Source organism: Theropithecus gelada, chromosome 20 (genome assembly GCF_003255815.1).
Source record: "Theropithecus gelada isolate Dixy chromosome 20, Tgel_1.0, whole genome shotgun sequence".
Lineage (NCBI taxonomy): Eukaryota > Metazoa > Chordata > Mammalia > Primates > Cercopithecidae > Theropithecus > Theropithecus gelada.
In genome coordinates, this window is record NC_037688.1 from 39,091,627 (window position 1) to 39,116,204 (window position 24,578).

The 24,578-nt window shown below is 52.7% G+C and overlaps 1 protein-coding gene across 1 annotated transcript in view; it reads left to right on the forward strand.

Moving 5' to 3' along the window:
* The first annotated feature begins 649 nt into the window (after positions 1–649).
* Positions 650–24,578, forward strand: part of CMIP (c-Maf inducing protein) — a 264,953-nt gene continuing 241,024 nt past the window's right edge. The window contains exon 1 of the mRNA XM_025370610.1: positions 650–1,015. Within this exon, the coding sequence (XP_025226395.1) occupies positions 716–1,015 (300 nt within the window). The 5' untranslated portion in view covers positions 650–715. The remainder of the gene's footprint in view (positions 1,016–24,578) is intronic.

Consider the following 24,578-nt stretch of genomic DNA (forward strand, 5'->3'; position numbering starts at 1 on the left):
CCCCTCCCCACATTCCGGGCGGGGCGGGCCGGGGCCCTGCGGAGCTCGCCCGCCCCAGCCCCCTCCCCAGGGGCTGCCCCTCCCGTCGGGCCGCGCCTCCCCGTCGTGGGCCGCGACCCCGCCCGGACCGCGGACTCCGCCCGCGAGAGGCCGAAGCCGCCGCGGCCGCCGCCGTTGCCGCCATTGACGTCAGAGGGGCGGGCACATGACCCCGCGGGGACCAATCGCGCGGGCGCCCCGGGCTCCGCGAGCCCAGTGCGCGGCCCGCCCCGCCCGCGGCCACTCTCGCCCGGACGGCCGCGCGGACACACGCTCCGTACACACGCGCGCGGCGGCGCGGGGCCCCGAGACACGCCCGCCCCCACCCCGCCGCCCCCACCCCGGTGCCCGCCCTCCGCGCCTGGCCCCGGCCCGCCCTCGGCCTCCCCCGCCCCTCCCCGCCGCCCGCCGAGCCCGGTCAGCCGCCGCGAGCATGCACCCGACGAGCTAGGAGGAAGCCCGGAGCCCCGCAGGAAGCGCCGAGGCCGGCCCAGCCCGCCGCACGCGCCGCCCCCCGCGGGCAGCGCCCCCTCCCCTGCGGGCGCCCCCAGCCCCACACCCCCCCACCTTCCCGGGGGGTGGGGGGGTGCGGGCCGCCGGATCCGGGGGCCTCGCCGCCCCAGCAGCCCAGGACAGCCCCCTCTCCCCGCCCCCAGCCCCCTCCCCCGGCGCGGCCATGGATGTGACCAGCAGCTCGGGCGGCGGCGGCGACCCCCGGCAGATCGAGGAGACCAAGCCGCTGCTGGGGGGCGACGTGTCGGCCCCCGAGGGCACGAAGATGGGCGCAGTGCCCTGCCGCCGGGCTCTTCTGCTTTGCAACGGGATGAGGTACAAACTGCTGCAGGAGGGCGACATTCAGGTCTGTGTCATCCGGCACCCGCGGACCTTTCTCAGCAAGATCCTCACCTCGAAATTCCTGAGGCGCTGGGAGCCGCACCACCTAACGCTGGCCGACAACAGCCTGGCGTCCGCCACGGTGAGTGGCTCTGCGCGGCTGCACCCCAGCCTTCCCTCGGGGCCCGAGATGCGCCCTCCCTGGCTGCCCCCTGGCGCTGCACCTGGAGCCCAGGGCCTGGGGGGCGGTGGGGGGTGCTGGGGGAACGGGGAGAACCAGGGCGCCCCGCTCCTGGCCTGCTCACTGGGCTCAATTTTGGAGTCTGAAGCCCAGACCAGCCGACCGGGCTCGGGAGAGACCCTTAAAATTCTGGAGACTGGGCCCACCGCCAGGCTGGGTGCCCGGGGACCTTCTGGCCCCAGCTCTTGTGTTTCTGGTGGCTGGGACTCGAGGATGGACCCGACGCTGGGCCCTGATGGTGGTGGGGGTTCTCTCTCTGGAAGCCCCTGGCCCATCTGGATCTGAGGGGTGGGGGAGGGGAAAACAAAATACCACCCCTCAAAATAAAAAAAACCCAACACAACAAAACCTCCAAACCCCCAAACCCAAAGAATTTCCAGAAGCCAGTTCCTCTGTTTGGTTTACCCGTCCTTTATTCTCTTTCCTGCCAGGGCTGGCAGGCAGAACGGGGTGCTTCCCTTTCTGAAAATCTCATTCGTACATTGAGAGGTTGGAAGTGGAGGGGGAGGGGGCAGTGGTCCTGGAATATCTCAGGACCCAGCGGTGGTCGAGTTCTAGCCTGGAAGCTGCTTGGTCGAGCCCTGGTCCGGCATTGTCTGTAGAGTGTGTGTATACGTGTGTGTTTTGTTGTTGGAGGTTTAATTTGTTATTGTTTTTAAATACATGGCTAGGACTGGGTCAGCTGGATGAGTCCGAGAGGAAAAACCATTGATCTGTTTCTGAAATCAGATCTGCAAATGGTGGCCTTGGTACGTGGAGAAAGACAGCTGAGGTGGGGTCGGGGGGAGAGGGGGGGTGGCGGGTAGGAGCTTGAACAGGATGCTTTGTGTTTTGAAACAAGGACAGTTTCAAATACCGGCTGTGGCTGGGGCCTGAGCCTTGCCGTGGGGGTCCCATCCTCCTTGGAGGGGTGACTTGTCTTCTCCAGAATGCACACTCCTCCCTGGGGCCACCGTGATCCTGTTTACTAAGCACAGTGGGAGGGGGCCGAATCCACTGCCTGCCCACACCTGTGCCAAGAAAACCCAGCCAGGAAACAGGGTGTCGCTTACATGGCATGTCACAAACGTGTAGCGTGTGTAGACATTTCCCTGGCATCCATGTTCCCTTGGCGGTGTGTCACAGGCCATGACACATTCCCCAAGGAATGGGGAGAGGGGAAAAGTTAGCTGAAGAATCCTACTCCTTGATCCAGTCCCCCACCCCCCACCCCAGAGCATTGCAGTACTCGAGGACTTTTATTCTGAATTTGGGGTCCGACATGCTTAAAGCACCTATTTTCTCTTTCCTGTGGGCACATTGGTGCAATATCTGCAAAGACTCCTTTCTCAGGGAGGATTGCTGGTCGCGGGGAGGCGGCCCAGTCCCCGGTCAGGCTGGTGCATGTTCTCAAGCCTGTCCCGAGCCACAGGCCGCAGCATTTGGCTTTCCAATGGATGGAGGGGGAGAGAGCCTCTGAAAATTTGCCAGTAAAGAGTGTTTCCGATGTGGGGAGGAACTGGTGACCGCGGTGCCCCCTGCCTGGGATCTGGAGATCCAGATCTGGCTTCAGAATTTTCACCTGGCTCAGGGGTACTTTATTGGCCTTTTTTTTTTTTTTTTTCTCTTACACTCCACGAAATGAAGGGGAGTGGTGGTGGGGGTAGGAAAATGGTTAGAAGGGACAGTGACCTAGCCGTGGGAAGGCCAGGCGGAGCCCCTTCTCCCCATGGGAGAAGCCAGGAGCGAGTGTCCCGCTGCTGCCGCCCTCAGTTTACAGGAAGCCAGCTCTCGAGGCTAATGGCTCCCCACTTACCTCCAATTGCTCAAGAGGTCTGTCTGAGAGAGAGAGGGAAGGAAGACAGACCTGAATAGCCAGAGGCCCCTTGCTCACCTTGGCCAGCCCAGGTGGGTGGCACCGTCGGTAGCGTGGGCCTCTCTGGAGAGCACCTGTCTAGTACTGGGGACTGAGGCTTCTCCACGGAGTAAGATTCCTCTTGGCAGAGCCATGCTCTGGTGTTAGGAAATGTGGCAAGAGGAACTATAAGGAAGTGTCCGATGGGCGAGCAAAATCCCCTTTCCGCTGCCTTTCGTCACCAAGCACTGCAGGCAGGGGGTGTCCTTAAGTCTTGCCCTTGCCCTCTGGGGGGCTCCAGGGAGCCTTGCCTCAGGGCCTGTGAGCCTGGAGGTGGGGCTGTGAGGGCTGGCCTGGCTGGAGGGCTGGCCTCTGGGGCAGAGGTGAGGTTGGGACTGCCACCAGGGCTCTTGTCCCATCGTGAGACACCTGGTTGGTGTCCAGGCTCTCGGGGAAGCAGAGGAGCCCCTGTGGGGTTTCCCTGAGGCCTGGACATTATGTAATCCGTCTGCGTTTTATAGTGCAGCCTAAGCACTCTATTGAGAAATATGAGCCCAAATGAAACAAAGGTGAATTTGAGTGCAGTTCCCTACAACAAAAACCCTTTGCAGTCCTGTGGCTTCGCAGCAGCCCCATGCCCAGCCTTGAGCTCCTGATGTTCCGAGTGTGTTTCCTATAGAGTCATATCCTTACTTGAAATATCAATCATCCATATTTTAAGCCGTCTACACAGCCCAACTCAGAATCATCTGGTAAATATCTGGTTAATTGTATGGGCTTCAGGAACAAGACCCAGAGTGATTGATATGGATTAAAACCAGTAAACAAACCAAATACTCTTTTTTGCCCAAACCTTCTGCAGTCTGTCTCCGTTGATCCAATTAACTGAATCGTGAGAGATTTAAGACCAGGCTTCCAGGAGCACATCTGCATCAGACTGGGATGCAGGCATACTGGGGCTCCCAGTCCCACCTGCTGGGTGACACCAGTTAGGGACACCTTTTAGTCTGGGGTCCAAGGGACCTGATAGCCCTCTGGGTTGTCTTACCAGAGGAGCCAGAGCCTCACCCACCTGGCCTGCCTGTAAACTTTGCCTCCTGTGGGATCAGGTCAGAGCTTGCCCTGCCCTGGTCTTCTGGGCCAGTTACTGATTAAATCCTTACAGAGCCAACAGCGTGCCTAATGTGGCTTGTGACAGCCGCCAGGTCTGATGCACCCTGTGCTTGGAGACTTTGGATCCGAAATGCTCGTAAACAAAGGAGGAAGCAGACAGGCGACAGCTGACTTGGGAGGGGAGATGGGGAGGCCAGGGCCCCCTCCCTGGGGGACCCAGGACTGCACCTTTGTGGGGAAGGGCCTGTCTGCCCAGACTGTGGCCTGAATGTGGTGCCCCATACCCTCTTTGTACCCAAACTTCCCAGTCCCTGGGCCTCACTGGCTCTTCATGGCTGGTGGTGGTTGTGTTGGTTGTAAATGACAGCCAGGGCAGCCAGGGGTTCTGCATAAGCAGCCGGCTTCAGCAGGACCAGAATCCATTTTGCTGTTCTCGTCTCTGGGTTGAATTTGATCACCTGCTAGACATGTTTGTCCATGGGCAGAGGGCTTTGTCTGTAGGCTTTGTTTCTTCTGCACCAAAGAAGTACAAATAAGCTGCCTACCTTTTATTTCATCTTACTTTTAAGACAGTGTGGCACACGGTATTTCAGAATGGTGGATCCAGTCAGAAAGTCCTTTATTCAGGGGTCGGGGCACAGGTGATAGTAGTGTTCTTTATTCTCAAGCCATAATTCATCAGTGGCTTGTTTTGAAATTTTCACCACTCTGCTGTTTGATTGCAATGTTTCCGGGCATCTCGTTATGGATGGGAAAGGAGAAGCCACCTTAATTCTCAGTGGTTTTTTTAGTCTCGTGTTTTCTTGGTGGGGAGCAGCTGTTGTCTGAACTCGGACTTTGTTTGGCACAGGCTTACTGCACACCTACTGTGTGTCACTTGCTGAGCTAAGAGTTACACATCCACATGGCTTGGTTTTTACTTGAGAATTAAAATCTGTGTCCTCCACAGATCCCACGAGAACTCATCTGTGTCCACACGTACGCATGCTAATTGCTTCTTCACTTTTGTCACATACCCCCGCTCCCCACCTTGTACCTAGCCTGCCTTTAATTTATTTGATGTTTCTCGTGGCAGTAAACACAAATAATTTTTTTCCCCCTTTCCATGCCATTTGTCATAGGAGGATTTTGGAGTGTATCAAAATTGTTTCCTAGACAACTTGTCTGATTGGAGGTGGTGGAGGGGAGGGGCTGAGACAGAGAGGATAAAAAGTCAAAATTCTCTCTAAACTTTAAACGTGGTCTGCCTTCCCCAGGCTGTAATAAGTAAGTGCATTTTAAGGAAGGAGTAAATTTTTTTTTATTTTTTATTTTTTTGAAACGGAGTCTCGCTCTGTCGCCCAGGCTGGAGTGCAGTGGCGCAGTCTCGGCTCACTGCAAGCTCCGCCTCCTGGGTTCACGCCATTCTCCTGCCTCAGCCTCCCGAGTAGCTGGGACTACAGGCGCCTGCCACCACGCTCGGCTAATTTTTTGTATTTTTAGTAGGGACGGGGTTTCACCGTGTTAGCCAGGATGGTCTCGATCTCCTGACCTCGTGATCCACCCACCTCAGCCTCCCAAAGTGCTGTGATTACAGGTGTGAGCCACCGTGCCCAGCCAAGGAAGGAGTAAGTTTTGATGCTGGCATTTGCCTGGTGCAATCTGAGATGCCTGTTATGGCCATGGCAGCATCATGCCAGTCCAGGTAGAAGGAATTTCACAGCGTGTGGCTGAGCTTTCCTGCAAGTGGGTGACAGAGATGGCAGTTGCTGCTGGCTTGGGCTGCTTGGCCCACAGGTTGACTGGTGTCGCGGCCCTGCCTGCTCCTTAGTGTCTCACCGGGCAGTGAGACAGGGCACTTCTGGGGCATTGTCGTAGGCAGGGCTCAGGGGGACCTGGTAGAAGGCAAAGCTGTCCCAGGGTGCCTCAACTGCCGCCAGCCAGTACTGACTTGTCTTGAGGGTACCCGATTGGTGTTTTGTTGTCGTGGACATTGCAGGGGGTCAGCTTATACTTTTGATTGAAGGAATACATGAGATTAAGTTGAGGCAGCCTGACGTGGGGGCATCTTTGCTATGGGACAGAACAGATTTGGGTTTTGCGGTCTCATGGTGCTGGGTCTGGATTTGGAGGGTGCAGTTTCCCGGCTGTGTAACTTTTGGCACTTTGCTTTCCCTTGCTGGGCCTTGTTTTTTCTCCATCCTTAGGGAGGAGCACCTCATGTCTAGGGTTGCTGTAAGGATTGGAGAGGATAGATAAACACCTACTAGTATAGTCAGCATGCAGTGACCAGGATTCCAACTCCTGTTTTGCTAATTGCCCTGAAAGAGCTTCATGACTTCTGCACAAATGGAAGGAAGTATTGTTACCTAAAAATGGGTGGCCTCCAGGGAGTTCCCTGAGATGAATAGTGCATTGGGGAAAGTTAGGGGTATTTAGCAGGTCTCATAGGTAGGAAGGCAATGAAATTGTTGTAAGCAGTTTAAGAAAAATTCCTTGGGGGGCATAGTCTAGTTTCTTAAATTACAAAAATTGAAATACTCATATATGCATCAGGTAGATTTGATTAGTATAACAAGGCATGTAATGAAAAATGAAGCTTCCCTTACTTGATGCCCACACAGCCCCTAGTGGCCCTCCTTGGAGGCAAACGCTGCTGCTCGTTTCTTGTGTATCTGGACATGCACGCACACAGCTAGCCGTCCACCATGATTCTTCACTGGACAGAATATTTTGGAGACCCTCCATGCGTGTGCAGCTGCCTTATTCTTTTTCACTGCTGCATAGTGTTCTGTCATAGAAGTGTATCACAATAATGTAGGTTGACCCTCACCTATTGATGGTCATTGAAGTTAGTCTCAGCCTCGTTGATATGGTTTGGATGTGTTCCCACTTAAATCTCATCTTGAGTCGTAGCTCCCATAAGTCCCTTGTGTTGTATGAGGGACCTAGTGGGAGATAATTGACTCATGGGGGCGCTCTCCCCCATACTGTTCTCATGGTAGTGAATAAGTCTCACGAGATCTGATGGTTTTGTAAGGGGAAAACCCTTTTGCCTAGCTCCCTCATTCTCCTCTTGTCTGCCACCATGTAAGACGTGCCTTTCACCTTCCACCGTGGTTGTGAGGTCTCCCCAGCCACGTGGAACTGTGAGTCCATTAAACCTCTTTATTTTGTAAATTGCCCAGTCTCAGGTATGTCTTTATCAGCAGCATGAAAACGGACGAATACACTCTTGTTCCTTCAAAGAAAACATTTTCTATTTTTACTCAATGGAGTTGTCTCTATTTTGATAGTTTGGATTTTCTTTTGCTAACTTCTTTGGGATGGGGGAGCTGAGCTTCTTTTTGAAGAGGGAAGGGTAGTGTTGCCTGGAGTTATTGCTACCTGGAGTCATGCTTTGGTGTGGCTAAAGGTCACCAACCAGGGATCCCCCTCAGAGGGTCTGGCCGCTTGGTCTTCCCTGGAGCTGAAGGAACGCAGGTGACCAGGGGTCTCCAACAAAGACGCATGCTGACCTCCACCCGCAGGACAAGGGTCTGGGCAGTTCCACCTGAGGGCATCGCTTTTTGTTCCCCGACTTCCTGCTTTCCCCAGGATGGAAGCCAGGCCACCCAGCCCATGGTGGAGAAAGAGAGGAAGTGAGAATTTCTCTTCCTTGCTCCTGGCTCTGGTGATGAACCACCCAGTGTATTCAACAGGCACCGAGGGAGATTGTGCGCATTTTGAAAGGAAGCTTCGCTTACATCAGCAGAGCCCTAACCGAAGGGTGATGAGACGTGCGTGTGGGGGAGGTGTTTGCTGTGTGTATTGAGGCAAAGGAGATGGCAGAGAAAATATTTCTGGTGCTGAAATTGGTTCCTGACTTCAGTAGCCATTTCCTTACCCCTCCCATGTGCACAGCACTCGCCCTGGCATTTGGGGTGTGCAGCGAGGCCACAGGAAGAGAGCACGGCAGACCCAGTGGAGTAGGGGAGTGAGGACCTGGACTTTGAAATGGGACAGGGGAGCGTAAATCCTGCCTCTGCAGCGTCCCAGGTGGTGACCTTGGGCAGGCCCGTAGCCTGTGTCCTTATCTGTAAAGCGACTTCCTCTCAGCATTGATGTCAGGGTAAGTGAGGTGAGGCCTGGCGGTGTTTTCACGCCTTCATTCAGCAGGTAAGTGCCACCGTTCTAGGCACTCAGAAGAAAACAAGAGCCTGCCCTCGTGGAGCCTGTGTTGGTGGGAGTGGGTGACAGACAAACAACTAAGTTAAGAGCAAGTAATTATAAAATCCGATGACTGGGATTGTGGAGAAAAGCAAGCAGGGTGGGGCGAGTGGTGGGCTACTTTGTACACAGTGGTCAGGGAAGGGGGTGATAGGACTTCCGGGGGGAAGAGCATTCCAGGTAGAGGGAACAGCAATGACAAAGGCCCTGAGGCAGGGGATGGTACTTAGAAATCACCCAGTAAAGTGGCTTGCACCTGGTACATGCTCTGTGATTATCAGTTTCCTTCCCTCTGCTCTCCGGAGCTGTTATTATCTGTTTAAAAAATTAATGAGTATGTAGAATGCGCGAGGTGCCGGGCACACAGGCAGCTCCTTGCCCTGTAAAGCTTCCATTCTATTGCTTCTGTTGTCTGTTTTTTCTTTTGTTTTTTTTGCAAACCTGGCTACCTCCCAATAAATAGTGAAGAATAGCCCTGCAGCAGTACTTTAAGAGACTCTTAAATGACAAAGCCCAGCAGAACTTTTAAAACCCAACTCCCTTCGTCCATAACTACACTGTAAGGATCCTAGAATCTAGAACACACTAGTGGTCTGATTCACCTCTGGTTTTGCCAGCTGGGAAGGGGTGAGGGGAAGTGTGTGGCCCAAGGACCCTTGCAGCTGGCTGAGCAGCCCTCCTGGGATTCAAACCCAGACTCCTGCCTTCCCGTGGCATCCTTTGTTCATGGCTCTGCTGTTTTCAAGCTACTGTCAGAAATGGTAGGGTGGACAGAGCAACTGAACTGATTGCACTGGGCGAACTCTCTTTGGAGGGAAGCACGTGCTCTGGATCATCCGGTCCCTGGGTGGATACAGGAATTGAGTATATGGAATCAGGCATCTGGGTGCTTCCCTTGGGCTGGGCTGGCTGCATCAAGCTCAGGTGGGGTTATTTGGAGAGGGAAGATCACACCGGGACTTCTGCTAGCTTCTCTGGGTGTCCTGGGCCAGTGCCAGCTTCCTTAGAGGTCCAGAATATCTGAAAATTGGAGCACACAGTCTTCTGAGCAGACCCAGGCCTGGCTGTCCTCCCTCCCATGTTGGCTCCCTATGTGGACTAGGCGACCTGTTTACCACCACACACATCGGTGTGAGGCTCCGCAGGGAAGGGGAGCCACAGGTATGGAAGGGGCTGTGTGTTCGCCAGGCAGGCTAGCTGCCGTAACATGCAGCCCTGGCATCTGGGTGGCTTTGTGCAGCCCAGTTCTTGTAGTCCTGCAGGGGTCTCCCGAGGGTTCTGCCCCCTCTTTTTCTTGTGAAATGGTTCTGCCCTCCCCTAGGTCCTTCATTGTTGCGGGGATGGGGAGAGTGAGCACCACAGCCAACCCGTTTGTAGGTCTGGCCGCTTGGTTGGTCAGAACTCAGACACGCGGTCACACAGAGTGCAGGGGGAGACTGGGGAACATGGCTTACATGTGTGTCCAGGAGGAAGAGGAGAGCATGGAAGTGATGACTACTCCCACCCCAGGATCCCTGGGATGCGGCAGCAGACCTTGAGGTCTCCAGGGTACCAAGAGCAGAGGGGCTTCCCTAGAAAGGAAATTCACATGACCGTGGTCTCATCTGGTTCCTGGGTTTGAGGTTGGTGGCAGGTTGGCAAAGCTTGCAGTCTTCTCTGGTGGGGGATAAAGTAGGGTAAGCAAATCTGTTGTAGGAGATGGACCTAATGTACCTGGTTGGCAGCGATGTTTATTGTATCCCTACTGTGTGCCGGGCATAGTGCTCTTTTAATTTTCATAACAATCCTGCGGGATAGGTTTTTATTCCCATTTTACAGATGCTCTCATGGAGTCTCAGATAAAGAGAGCTGGAAGGAAGTTGAGTTTAGTGTCAAAGCCAGGTCTGACCCCATGTCTGTGTGGGTCCGTCAATGTATATGCACCTGTTGGATGCACACGGAACTATTTCAGCCTCCTGCAGAAACATCTTAGGTAGAAATAAGTGAGCTTCTCAATTTAGTGTTTGCCAAGGTTGGCGGACATTCCTTTGTGATTTTGTCAGAAAAGTTAAGGGAATTGATGTGGGAAGTTGGATGCCAACTATTCGTAAAGGGTAAGCATTAGGTGTATAACTTGAACACCAGATATTATTTGTGCAAAGTGAGTGTTCTGGGGCGCTGTGCTTGCATAGTGAGTGCTCTCAGGCATGGCACTTGGAAAGTCAGACATACTCTTCCCTCTCAAGGGACTCATAGTTAAATGGGGGTATTACAATTATGATGCACCGTAGAACAAAGCACATTGCTTAGAGAGGTTTATGTCTTGTCCTGTGTTTGGACGGAGAAAGAGACGCCATCATAGGGGTGGGTAGTTTCAAGAAGGACTTCTTTTTAGGAGACAGGTATCTGGATGGAGAGGTAGGATGGAGACTGATGGAGATGAGGGTAGCAGGTTGGAGGTGGGAATGGGCAGAGGGAACAGTGAGCAAAGGGACAGGCCAGAGCAGCCAGGCACACTCCGGGGGTCTGTGCGGTTTTTATGGGGTGGACATCATAAGACAGCATAGGAGTTAAAGATAGAGGTGGGTTCGCCTTCTGGAGCAGAGTCTACCAGCGTGGGGTGATTAATGCTGGGTAAACCCATGTACCCTGGGGCAGGTGGTGCTTTACGATGCAGAGACTGAGGACTGGCTGGCCATCCAGGAGCCCGGGATGTCACAGATTGGAAGGCTTAGGAGTGCAGGGATCTCCGAGTCGCCAGGGCCAGGCAGTTAGTCACAGTAGTGACCGTGCAGTGGCCACTCATGTGATTAGTGTGTTTCCTCTTGCCAGGGGCTATGCTCTGCAGGTTCTATTAGTGATCCCTACAACCCAGCAAGATACTGGTACTCTCTCCATTTTACCGATGGGGACGCTGAGGCACTGCCCCTCAGCAGACATTGTTTGGATGAATGAATGAACAGCTTGCCTAGTTGGGAGGTCCATCCTGTTGGAGGAGGAGAGGGACCCACGGAGAGGGAGGAGCGAGCTCAGATCTCTACCCCTCCACTTGTAATCCCACAGGCCTCTGGCCCTCTGCATAAGAGTGAATTGTACCACTCCCCTGCTGCAGGGCTGTGTCCATACTGAAGGAAGGTGTGCGAGGGATTGCACGCGTGGTGTCTCCAACACATGGCCCAGCCGTGGTGCACACAGCCTTTCTTGGTGTGGACACAGGCCCTAGGATTCTGAGCCCACCTCTGTGGCCTAGGAAGAGTGATGGTAATGGTGTCAGGCTGCTGGGCTTAGCCTGGTGAGCTCCTGGGGGACTTTCTACCAGAGGCCCCTGCTACTCCAAATCCCAGGCCTGAGGTCTCCGAGCTGTGGCTCACAGGGCCCCTTTCTTGAACCTTCCCTTCAGGGAGGCCTGGTGGGAAGGCCCAGCCTGGGCCTGTGCTGTCTGGAAGGCGATCCCATCAGGCTGGAGCCAAGGGCCAGGGACACAGCTGGGCACCTTCTAGGTGACGCTCTGCTTCGTGTCTGCAGAGGGGGAAGTGCAGTGGGGTCTCAGCTGGTGGTTTTCGGGGGCAGGGCTGCCCGTTAGAAAGGGGAACGATGACTTGCTGACATCTGTTTGTTGCTCTGGTTGGTTCACGTTTCATGGCCCTGTGACTGAGGCTTGCTTCAGGGTGGGAAAATGAAAGAGCTCGAACTGTCCCAGCAGGCTGGTGGTGACTGAGCTCGGGGAGTCCCAGCAGGGCCAGAGCTCAGGGCCAGATGATATTCATGTCCAAGGTGGAGTGGAGGGGGCCGCGGGGTGATCATGATCATTTCATGCAGTCATTCTCAGACCTTTGGGCATGTGTGCATTGCATCCTCTCATCAGCCCCAGGAGGCGTTAGCAGGGGAAACGGAGACCTCGAGAGTTTCAGGTTACACAACTGGAACCCAGGCAGCCTAACTCCAGAGCCAGTGGCCTCCACATGTCACAATGAGTCCTTGGCTGGTGTGAGCACAGGAACTGTGGCAGCAAGGGCCGAATCACCAGCAAGGCAACAGTAAGGACAGCGGACACTTACCCAGCGCCTATTGTATGCCAGGCACTACTCTGAGCCCTTTGTGCAGATAAGCACTCATCTAATCCTCACAGTGCCCTTGTGGGGTGGTGCTGTCGTTGTCCCCATTTTACAGATGAGCAAACTGAGGCCCAGAGAGGAGAGGTCCCTACTTACCCAGGTTGTGATGGTGGAGCCAGGATTTGGCCTCAGGCTATGTGGCTCCAGAGTATCACTGCATGTGGCTGGTGAGCAGGGTTTTAGGGCTGCAAAGCAGAATGTGAGAAAGGCCCCAAGTGGCTAGGCTGGCTGTGAGCTGAGAGGAGGGCCTTGCAGAAGAGGGAGTGTGTGGGCAGAGCAGAAGGGTCCACCCTGACTGGACTGGGGACCCTTCCGGGAGCTCCCTGGGCCAACTTCCTGCAGACCTGTCTCCGGAGGAGCCGCAGCAGAGGATCGCTTCTCACCTGCCCTCGTTGGACCTGGGGTAGTCACCTCAGCCTCCTCGCCTGAGACCACTTGACCCTGCAGCCTGATCTGTCACAGCCGGTGGTGAGGACTTGACCACAGAGAGCACAAAGTTCAAAGTCCACTGTGGGTCGAGCCCCCTGCCCTGCCTGGCTTCTGGCCTCAGCTTCCCCGTGCCGCTGACCTTTCACACACGCCTCTTCTTTCTGCTTGGAACCCCCCCTGACCCGCCCCCCGCGGTCAATCAGTGGTTTTCCAGGGCTGCCTTCCCCAGTTGGAGCCAGGGCTTGCTCCCCTGTGGCGCGGCACCACCCCAGCTGGGCAGCCAGGGCGCCTTTGCCTCTCTGCCTTCTCCACTCCACATTCACCACCCCTCTCTTGTAAAAGCAAAACTGAAGCCATCATACAGGGATGACGACAATCTTACAAAATCAAGAAGAAAAAAAATCCTCGCAGAATCCCGCCACCTGGAAATCACCCGTATTAACCTTGTGGGGTGTAGCCATCTATGCTTTCTCCTAGATGAGTGCCTGTGACATAGGTACACAGGGAGCAGGAGGAGCTTTTATTCTAGGTTGGCCTCCACCTACCAGATGCTGGCCCACTGCTCCCCACAGTTGTAACAACCCGTGACATGTAACAAGCAGGCTCTGCCACATGTCCCCTGGGGGCCACATTGCCCCTGGTTGAGAACTGCTGTGTTCATTCATTTAATCATCACACCCACCTCGTGAGGTCCCATTTTCTGGAGCAGGCACGGGCTGCCCGGGCTGGCATGTGACAGAGCTGGGAACCCCCGCACTGTCCCACAGTCACCTTGTCTCTTCAGAACTGGCCCAGAGGAGGTATGAAAAACAATGCAGGGGCCTTAGGAACCCTGTCCCTGTGTCTGGCATGGTGTGGGGCCGAGAGCTGGTGGGCCACGACACCCCAGGCGCCCAGAAGGAAATCCCGACTGGCCTGGGCGTTGGCAAGCTCCCCCCTACCTTTGATCCGTCCCAGCTGACCTCCCCCTCGCTGTCCCTGCCTTCGCCCTGATGACTCAGGACTTCAGAGATCTGGGTTGTTGAAAAGGGGAATTACATCATGCCAATAAGAGAGAGAGAGGGAGAAATTAGCATTAGAAAGTTTTGGTGTAAGGAAAAATGACTTCAAAACCTGCGTCTTGTGCCGTGTCTGAATTGAGGCAGGTTTCTGGGGGAGATTAGGGAGTGGGGAGGAGAGGGGATAGGTACCCTGGATTCTCACCTCTTCTAAAAAGGCCTTCATCTGTTTGACCCCAGACCCATCCACGGCGGGGCAGTGGGTCCCTCTGCTTTTTGTAGCTGAACCCCATCACCTGGAAAGCTATTAGAAAACAAGATTCTGGAGTTGGCATGCAGGTTCTGCCCGCAGGCTTGGTGAAGGGGTAGGGGTCAGGGAGCACTGCAAAGACAAACAGTGTGGGGTTCTTCTGGTGCCTCCAGTGGTAACCAGGGCACCCTCTCTGGGCCAGCACAGCCCTGGCTGGGGGCATGACTAAGCGAGGGGATCCCAGCTGATCTCAGTCCTGCTGGCCTCCACTGGGTGCTCCTGCATAGGGCCCTCCTTGCTCAGCCATTCTGGGAAGCTTTGCTTGAAGGGGTCCTCCCTGAGGATCAGGGAGGAGGAAACCCCCTGCCTCCACTTTGAAACCCGAACACCATTTCCCCATCATGTCTTGCAGGAAGGTGGAGGAGGCGTTAAAGCTCCTGCCTGCCCAGGTCAGCCCTTCCCTAAAACAGGACACTGATCGGGCAGAGTGATTAGGAGGGGCTGGCCAGGCTTTTTTGATCCAGACATTTCATATGAGGCCATTTAACCAGTGGTGTGATCCAGCTCTCAGTTTCCTCATCTGAAAGCTGGGGATATAAGAGTAGCCACTCCCCAGGTTGTCCCGAGAATAAAGGAGAGAATACATGGAAAGTACTTAGTAGAGTGTGGACATGTAGTATGTGCTCAACAGATGTTTGCTACCATCATCATCATCATCATGACCCCTACTATCACTGTCATCTCCACTGTCACCGTCACTACCATCACTGTCACTGTCACCATCACTACCATCACTGTCATCTCCTCTGTCACCATCACTACCATCACTGTCACTGTCACCATCGCCATCACCCTCATTATTGTGGCTGCCGCTTCTCTTGTGTTGGGTTTGCCCACCTGTATACCTTCCCCTGCTTCCTGCAGGACTGTGAACTTGAAGGCAGGGTTTGGGTCCATTTCTCCAGGAATACCTGATGTCAGTAAAGGCCTTTGAGTGTCTGTAGTTGCATGGTGGGGGACCTTGGCACCCCAGGCTGTGAAGGGACAGGAAAGTCTCACAGTTTTCTTAGAAACCTTCTCGCCGGGCGTGGTGGCTCACGCCTGTAATCCCAGCACTTCAGGAGGCCGAGGCGGGCAGATCACAAGGTCAGGAGATCGAGACCATCCTGGTTAACATGGTGAAACCCCGTCTCTACTAAAAATGCAAAATATTAGCCAGGCGTGGTGGCGGGCACCTGTAGTCCCAGCTACTTGGGAGGCTGAGGCAGGAGAATGGCGTGAACCCAGGAGGCGGAGCTTGCAGTGAGCCGAGATCGCGCCACTGCACTCCAGCCTGGGGGACAGAGCGAGACTCCGTCTCAAAAAAAAAAAAAAAAAAAACAAAACTTCTGGTGACCTTGGTAGGGTGTGCCCGTGACCCTGCGCTGTGACCCCGCACCGTGACCCCGCTCCGTGACCTCAGGCATCATTATTTGGAATGGGCTCTCAGCCCCTGTCCTAACCCCAGCCACCAAGTTCCCAACCCAAGCAAGATGGAAACCCGCCGTTGGGAGGATTAAGATATTATTGGTAGTTTTCACCTCAGCTTTCAGCAGCAGTGCTTGGGAAATAAGATTTTGATCTCGGAAAATATGATTTAAAAACAGAATTGAAAGTCACTTTTATTTTCTAAACGATATTGCCCCTGACGCATGCACTGCCTCTGACTGGTGGCCTCCGGTCTGAGCACACCCGTGGGGGAAACTGCATAGCAATTCCAGGGGTGTGCTCTCTGGATTTTATAGACGTCCACCCCGGGCAGGCCCCACCTTTGATTCCTCCACTTGGGTCTGCAATGACGGAGCACGTGCTTCAGACCAAGCCCAGGAGGCTGCTGCTGCTGCTTCAGGGAATTGTCTCAGCCTTTCCCACTCTTAGGAGGTGGCCTTGCCAGCTGCCAGCTGAAGGGGTCTTCTTCCTCCCAGCCCTGCTGGGCTCGCCTTTGAATGCCACAGACCAAGCCCATGGACCAAAGGGTCTTTGGCCACATCCCAGTGTCCCCTCCAGTGGGGAAGGGAAGTTCCTTTCCTTCTTGTTGTGTGAGGACTAGGGGCACTGAGTCCCCACAAAGCCTCACCATGGAGCCTCTGAGAGGTGAGGTCTGGCTCCCCTGGCCACCCCAGAGTCAACACAGGATCCTGTGTGTCTTTCTTTGCCTCTGGGCCCATGTTCTATTCTTTCCAGCCTCTGCCTTGGAAACCCCACCCTCCATTCTTTTCTGTCTCCCCTGCCTTCTGGGTGGGTCTGGCCAGTGGAGAGCCTGGGGGAGATGGAGGATGGGAGGAGGTTGAGTGGGGTATTTATTCCTTCCTCCCTTTTCCTTCAGTTTTGCCATGGGTGTGTGGTATCCCTCAGCCACTCCTGCAGTCATGTCACCCCCTCTACCCAGGTTTTTCTGTAACTGCTCCTTCCCCTGCACTGTCAGGCCCAGGGATAGAAATACATGGGGGAGAAATGAAGTGACTGCTGTCCTGGTTTGCTCAGGACTATCCCACGTTTTTGCAATGAAAGTCCTGTGGCCCAGGAAGCCCCTCAGTCCTGGGCACACTTGGATAGCTGGTCACCCTAGGTAGAAAAACCATCTTTTGTGCTTCCCCTGTATGCCACCCACACCTTAATATATTGTCCTTTTGTGAACATTTCCTCAATTTGCACCGTTTTGCATCTGCCGTCTCTTTCCTCCCAGGACCCTGGCTGATACACCAGGAGCTTGAGGAGATGGAGTGGTGTTCAGAGCCTCCTCCCTTTAGAGTTCAGAGCCACCAAACGGGCATCATGCTGAACGTGGGAGAAACAAAAGAATCTCTTGCACTTGGACTCTTTTCTGAAAATTTGCCCCCTGCAAAGAAAAATGGTGGTGATGATGATAGTGATGATGATGATGGTAATGGTGATGATGGTGATGATGATCATGGTGATGATGATGGTGATGATGGTGATGATGATGATGGTAGTGGCCATTTTTTTGCCTACTCACTGTGGGCTCGTTGTGAAGAACTTTGATGCCCTGTTGTGTGTGATCATTATGAGAATCCCGTGAGGTTTTTCGATGATGAAGGAAACTGAGGTTTAGAGAGTTGAAGTAATTTGTGAAGGCTCAGGTTGGGCAAGAGGTCCCGCCCAGCTTTGAACCCAGATGCAGCTCCCTGCGAGGTTACCACGCTTCCTGATGAGGTGTTTTACAACAGAGGCTAAGCCAGGCAAAACCCATTGTTTTGCAACTTCTGGCTTGGATTGGGTGTCTTGTTGAGTTTGTGGGCAGTGGATCTGATGTTTTCCACTTCTTCCCATTTGGCAGGGCTGTGTGCATGGAGCGTGAGGGGCTGGCTGGGCAGACAGTATTGACTTGACTGAATTCAGCCATGGCCCATGTTGGAAAATGTTTGTCGTTTTTTCCTTCTCTGTTTGCCCTTTCCCCCCTTTTTTTTTGTTTTTATAATTAGAATCAGAGCCAGCCATAGTCGGAGGAGAACTTGCAGTTCATCTAGTTCTGGGATGGCAAATATGTGACACTTGTGCTGCCACTCCTCATTGCCTTGACCATGGTAGACATTGCTAATCAACCCTAGTGTAATCAGTCTTTCCAGTGAGCTCAGAGACAGCCGCTATTAATCAATTGTTGTTGGCATGCAACGGGGACTGTGTTTGCCATTCTTGATGTACCCAGCTTCTTTCACGGCATAGATTAGAAACTTAAGGCCTAGAGTCGTTAAATGACCCTCAAGGGAGCCAGTGGAATTTCGAAGCCTTCTTCACACCAGAGTGTTGGCTCTTAAGAGATGATTTTGGGTTAAACAAAGTGTGATATAGAGGAAAGCTCCTGGGTTTGCAGAGCAGTGCCTGGCTCTGGGTTCAGATCCCAGCAATGCCTCTTATTACTTATAACTCTGGGTAGATCACATGACTTCTCTGACTCTCGTCTTGGAAACTGAAATTATGATCCCTACGTCCCAGGACTGCGAGAATGAATGACATGGTATATTTATCCATCATTCAGCACTATGTGCTGGGCACCGTTCTAGGCGTTGAGTGTTGCGGTGAGCTGCGTAGGCAGCTCTCATGGAGCTGGCCGCCCTCATGAAGATGAGGATAGTTTTCTTCCTCTTTCCTTCTTGGAAACACATGGAACTGGGTTGTCGTCATCTTTTACTTCTCCTCTGTCATATCCACTTAAATTTTCGTCCATTTATGCATCACATAACTTGCTTTGGGAAGTGATTTATTTTTTCTTTCATTCCTGGTGTCATTTCCGTTCTTATATCTGGGTGGATGGTCCGTGAGTCCTTTGTCAGTCACAAAAAATCAAAATGACAGAATATTCCCTACTGAATGGATGTTCTGGGGTACTGGGTCTAGATTTGGGAGTGACATACTCCCTTTGAAAATGTGCTGAAAGCTATGGATCCTTGGGCTGGCAAAATGGTAAGACAGAGCAGGACTTATAAAACTTAGCAACTATGTGTTTTTTAACATCCATAATATAGGCATTCTTTGGGACTCGTGGACACTCCCCCTCCAGGGTAATAAACCAGGCCAGGGGGCTAGTGACGCTTCCCCAGCAGGAAATGGAGCTTTGTGTGGAAATAAACATGTGAGTGATAAAAAAAAAATTTCATTAAGTAGAAGGATCAAGGTTTTTATTTAGAGTTCTGCTCCTTTGGCCAGGGAAGTGTGGGGCTTGTCCCTGCAGCATTTTCTGCACTTGCTTGAGCTGTGTTTAGTCTTCTTGGTTATGGTGAAATATTTTTTCTTTTGTCCCAGTCTGGAGTTTCAAGGTTGGCACTTCTTGCCCCTAAAATGTTTGTTTTAAGATTTAGAGCAGTTCTTCACTCTTTGATAAGGTGGAGCACATCGCTGGAGCTGCATTGTGGTGGAGTCCGATGCTGTTCTGCTGGAATCAGGCAGGTGGTGGCTCACTGCTCAGCCCTGCCCTGGCTCTCAGTGTGACCTTGGGTGGCCTCACCTCCCTGACCTGTAAAGTGGAGGGACAGAGTGACCACAAACCCTTGATGACCAACGATTGAAGAATGCTAAGCATGAGAAAATATGCCCAGAGAGTATCCACAGAGGCCAGGGCAGTCTTGGCATTTGAATGCCTGGAGTTGGGGAAGTATGGGTCCTTTACTGAGTCTCTTATCATGGAGGCTACCTGGCAAATTCAGCTGCTGTGAACGGAGCAGTGGACGATGGGTGCAGGTCTAGTGGGCTTCCTCCTTCTGCATACCAAGGACTTCACCTTCAGCAAGGGTAAGCAAGCACCACTAAGAGAAGCCGAGGGTTTTCCTTGGTGGTTAACATTTTAAGGACCCCAATAAACGAGTTTCCTCATTGTCTTTGATTTTTCCCACATTAGCTGGCCCTGATCTTCGGCCACACCTTAGAGCAAAACGTCACTTAAATGACTAGAGAGGGACAGAGTTCCACGGGGCCATTTTAGATTTAGATACGGAATTTTTCTGGGATAATTCCTTTGCCATTGAATTTTGCATTTGCATGTTCTAAAGCCAAAAAAAGGAGTTGAACTTTCCCTTTTGTTTGCTTCATTGCTCCCACTGCGTTTGGCGGGATGGCGGTTGTGGTTTTTCTTCTTAGATTCGTTTTGGTAAGTGTGCTGTGTGCGTGGAGTCCTCTCGCCTCCCTGAGGATTTTGTAGGACGATTCAAGCCGGCTGTCTGCCCAGCTGGGTACCAATTGCCAGGGCTGGACCGGGTGAAATAATGGAACCCGCCATTCTCAGGCACCTATGATGTGCCAGGCACTTACTCAGCCCCCTGGGTGGGCAGCGTCCCTGTGTTACAGGAGAGGGGACAGGTTCCCCAGATCCCTGGCCTCCAGCGTCATGTGGCTGTGGGTTGTGGAGCCGTGATGCAAACCCAGGTCAGGCCGACTCGAGCTCATGTGTCTTTTCCTAGGCTCCACTGCTTTTTCTGAGACCCCAGGGGACTTCCCAGATGTCCTTTCTGTGCCCACTCTTGTATGGTTCCACCTAAGGAAAAATGAAGTAGGTGTTGGTTGGACAAGAAGGCAGGCCTTGGAGAGTTCTCCTTCATTTCTCCTGCCCCTCAGCCTCCTTGCCAAGCTTGGGTGCAGCCAGGATTTTCCTAGTCCCTTGAGTTCCCTGGCTGGGGTGGCTTTTTCCAGGCAGCCAGCTCAGGGAGGAAGCTAGGCCTCCATCCTCCTCACCTTTGTGATCTTCTGAGGGAGCCACAGCCGGTGTGTAAAGAAGTGGGGGTAGAGACAGTAGCTTTGTCATTAATCTCCCCATTTCGCAGGTGAGAAAAGGAGGCTCCCAAGAGAAGTGGCGTGGGCACAGTGAGAGGTGGCCGGCTAAGCCAGAGCTCTTCCCAGTGGGGCTCGCTGCCCCTCTACCTGGGGTTGAGGGGTCACCTGCCAGCACCTTCCTAGAATTAGCTCTGAGGCTAACGAGAGGAAAGATGAGATCTGGTCACAGGCCGCACATCTGGTCCGATGGGGCCGGTGCCTGGATTTCACAGTTTGCGAAACTGAGGCCCAGGAAGACGGACTGCCACAGTCGCTGTCCCTACCCCGGTACAGCGTGCTGTTTTCTCACTTTGTCTGTTTGATGGTGCGACCAGGAAAATCTTGATCAGGGAAGAGGGAAGGTCTCATTCTTTCATTCATTCATGCATTCATTTATTCATTCATTCGTTTTGGCAGTTGAAGTTCTGAGGTTTCTTTAAACTTTTTTTTATTGTGGTAAAATATACATATCACAATACTTATCATTTTAACCATTTGTAAGTGTACAATTCAGTGGCATTAAATAAATTCAGTCACCACTATCTACACCCAGAAATCATCCCCAACATAAACTCTGTACCCGTTCTCTTCTCGTCTCAGCTCCTGGTCACTGCTATTCTACTTGCTCTCTCTATGACTTTGCCTATGAAGTACCTGAGCTCAGTGGAATCACATAGTATTTGCCCTTCTGTGTCTGGCTTACGTCCCTTAGTGTGAGGTTTTTACGTTCCACCCATGTTGTAGCACATGCCGGAATTTCCTTCCTTTTTTTTTTTTTTGTTTTTTGAGATGGAGTCTCACTCTGTAGCCCAGGCTGGAGTGCAGTGGTGCAATCTCCACTCACTGCAAACTCCGCTTTCGGGGTTCACGCCATTCTCCTGCCTCAGCCTCCCGAGTAGCTGGGACTACAGGCGCCTGCCACCACGCCTGGCTAATTTTTTGTATTTTTAATAGAGACGGGGTTTCACCGTGTTAGCCAGGATGGTCTTGATCTCCTGACCTGGTGATCCACCCGCCTCGGCCTCCCAAGGTGCTGGGATTATAGGCGTGAGCCACCGCACCTGACCAAATTTCCTTCCTTTTTAAGGCCAAATAATGTTCCATTGACTGGATAGACCACATTTGATTTGTCTATTCTTCTGTTGACGGATACTTGAGTTGTTCCCTTGTTGGCTGTTGTGGGTAGTGCTGCTGTGAACGTTGGTGCAAGTATTTGTTATCGTCCCTGCTTTTGATTCTTTTGGATATGCATCTAGGAGTGGACATTTATTTTTTAAAGATGTTCACTCCCCTTACCCATTACATAAAGAACTCAGATTTCTTGTAGAACCATTAGATAACGCAAATAAACAGAAGAGAACAAAATCCACGTAGAATGCTGACACCCGGAGATAATAATTCACATTTTTGTAGGGCGTTCATTTGCATGCGCCGTTTTTTCCATCTGTACTTGATGATGCTGTACCTGGACAGTCTTTGGTAGTGTGGGCTGGATCTTCATTTAGAAATATATAAACGAGGCCGGAGGCCCTGCGGTGGAGGGAAGGGATGCCAGCTGGACTTTCACTACCGCCAGGAAGCGCCCTTGATGGGGCAGGACGCACGCTGTGTCTCACGCTGTGTCCTGCTGTGCTTGCTTCCTTTTCCTGTTCTCTGTCCCCAGACTGGACCCTGTATGTTTCTCACCGGTTCCTAACACTCACTGTCCCAAGAAGGCTGCCTCGCACAGTGCCTGGTCATGATTAGTGCTCAATAAGTATTTGTTGAATGAGCCAATAAGAAATGATCGATTGAATGAACGAATGAGAGAAATTCCCGAGTGAGCTGACCTCGGGCCTGGCTCAGCTGAGCCATGAGAGGGCCTCTCTGGCTAGATCATTTCACCTGTAGCCTGCAACAGGCGTGTTGGTGGAGGTGACTGGGCAGAGTGACCCAGCACGGTGAGCTGTCCTTGCTGTCACCTGTGGGAAAGGCAGGGGTTGTGCCTGTGACCCTGGCTCAGACAACAGGGCCCTGTGAATTCCCTCACTCCAGACCTTCGCTCAGGGTCTTCTGGGTGTCGGGTGCTTGGCTGAGGGCTGGGCTGTGGGGTGAACCAAACACAGTCGCACTGGAACACCTTCATTCCCATGGGGGAGACAACCCTTGCAGAAAAGAAGCTGGTAATTTCAGGTAGCAAGAAGTCAATGATGAAAAATACATCCTTATCCTCTGCTTTTTCTTTTCTTCTCTCTTCTTTTCATTCTTTTTTTACTGTTTATTTTGTCTAATTTTTTTGAGGCAGGGTCTCGCCCTGTCACCTAGGCTAGAGTGCAGTGGCACAGTCACAGCTGGCTGCAGCCTCAGCTTCCTGGGCTCAAGTGATTCTCCCACCGCAGCCTCTTGAGTAACTGGGACTACGGCTGTGTGCCACCACACCCAGCTAAGTTTTACTTTTTTTGTAGAGACAGGGTTTTGCCATCTTGTCCAGGCTTGTCTTGAACTCCTGAGATCCAGTGATCCTCCCGCCTTGGCCTCCCAAAGTGTTGGGATTACAGGCATGAGCCACTGGGCCTGGTCTCTTTCCCTTTTTTTTTTTTGAGACGGAGTCTAGCTCTGTCGCCCAGGCTGGAGTGCAGTGGCGGGATTTCGGCTCACTGCAAGCTCCGCCTCCCGGGTTCACGCCATTCTCCTGCCTCAGCCTCCCGAGTAGCTGGGACTACAGGCGCCCGCCACCTCGCCCGGCTAGTTTTTTGTATTTTTTTAGTAGAGACGGGGTTTCACCATGTTAGCCAGGATGGTCTCGATCTCCTGACCTCGTGATCCGCCCATCTTGGCCTCCCAAAGTGCTGGAATTACAGGCTTGAGCCACCGCGCCCGGCCTCTTTCCCTTTTTAAAAAAATTACTTCATTTGGCTGTTTCTTGGTTGATTGGAGGCCAGGGATGTGCAGTTACTGTGTTTGAATCTTAGCTCCGCCACTTACTAGTGATGATCTTGGCAATGGTCTTGAGCTTGGCGAGCCTCAGTTTCCTTGTCTGTGTCATGAAAGATGGGGGTGTGTCTACCTCACAGGGTTATCGTGAGGCATAACCGAGATATTGCTCGGGAAGCACTTCTTATTGGTATTACTTATGAATGGGCCATTATTGCGTAATGAATCTGATGGCCACATGGTTTTGAAATTACAAAACCAGTGCCATCCAATTGATTGGTGATCTGCCCGGGATAGGAGCAAGTTAATGCATTGACCATGGGGGACTTAGCACAGCACCATTTCCCTGGGAGACTTTGGCTGAACCGAATTTGTTCGGCCAAAGGTTCTGCCTCCTCCCTGGGAACTAGGAACAAAAGAGCCTTGCTTGAAAGAGGCTGTTGTTCCTTCACCAAGTTTAGAAAGCCAAAGTTCAGTTTCTGCAACCAGTTCCAGGAGTTATGTGGCAGGGCCAGACTTTTTCCTTTTTTCTTGTGCCTAATTTTGGGCCAGTTCTTCTGGTTAGATGATTAAGATGACCAGAACATACAGGAAAATAAACAGAAGCCCCTAAACCGCGCTTTGAAGCTGTCCATCCTCGCTGGGCAGGGACAAGGATCTTCTTGGGCTCTAGCAGTTTTTTTAGTGGAGCGAGTTTCCATCCCACCAGGCAAGGGGCTTAGGAGAGGTTGTGGGATGCAGGCCCACGCCCTCGGGCTAGACGTGGACCCGCATTTGTCACCGGTCCCTAACACTCAACGCTGGGACTTGGGCACATCCCGCAACTGGTCTGAATGCCCCGGCCTCGTGTCCCCATCACAGATGAGGCGCTTGACAACCTCCTGCCCCGTTGGGAAGGTGGAACAAAGCCTGCCTAGTGAGGCAGGGGCTTAACATAGCCCGCAGTTTCTCTTTCCCCTGTAAAAGCTTGCTGTGAGAAGATGAGAGGACTCATGGTATAAAATGCCATTTATACCCCAAGTTTGGTCTGGAGAAAAGAGGAATTTAGTGTTTTTACTTTTCCTGGCCTCTTCTCATTTGCTCCTTTATTTTTTTCTTTTTCTTCTTTATTTGTTTTTGAGATGGAGTCTCGTTCTGTCACCCAGGCTGGAGTGCAGTGGCATGATCTTGGCTCACTGCAACCTCTGCCTTCCAGGTTCAAGCGATTCTTGTGCCTCTGCCTCCTGAGTAGCTGGGTTTACAGGCGTGTGCCACCATGCCTGGCTAATTTTTAAATTTTTATTAGCAATGGGGTTTCGCCATCTTGCCCAGGCTGGTCTTGAACTCCTGGACTCAAACAATTCAC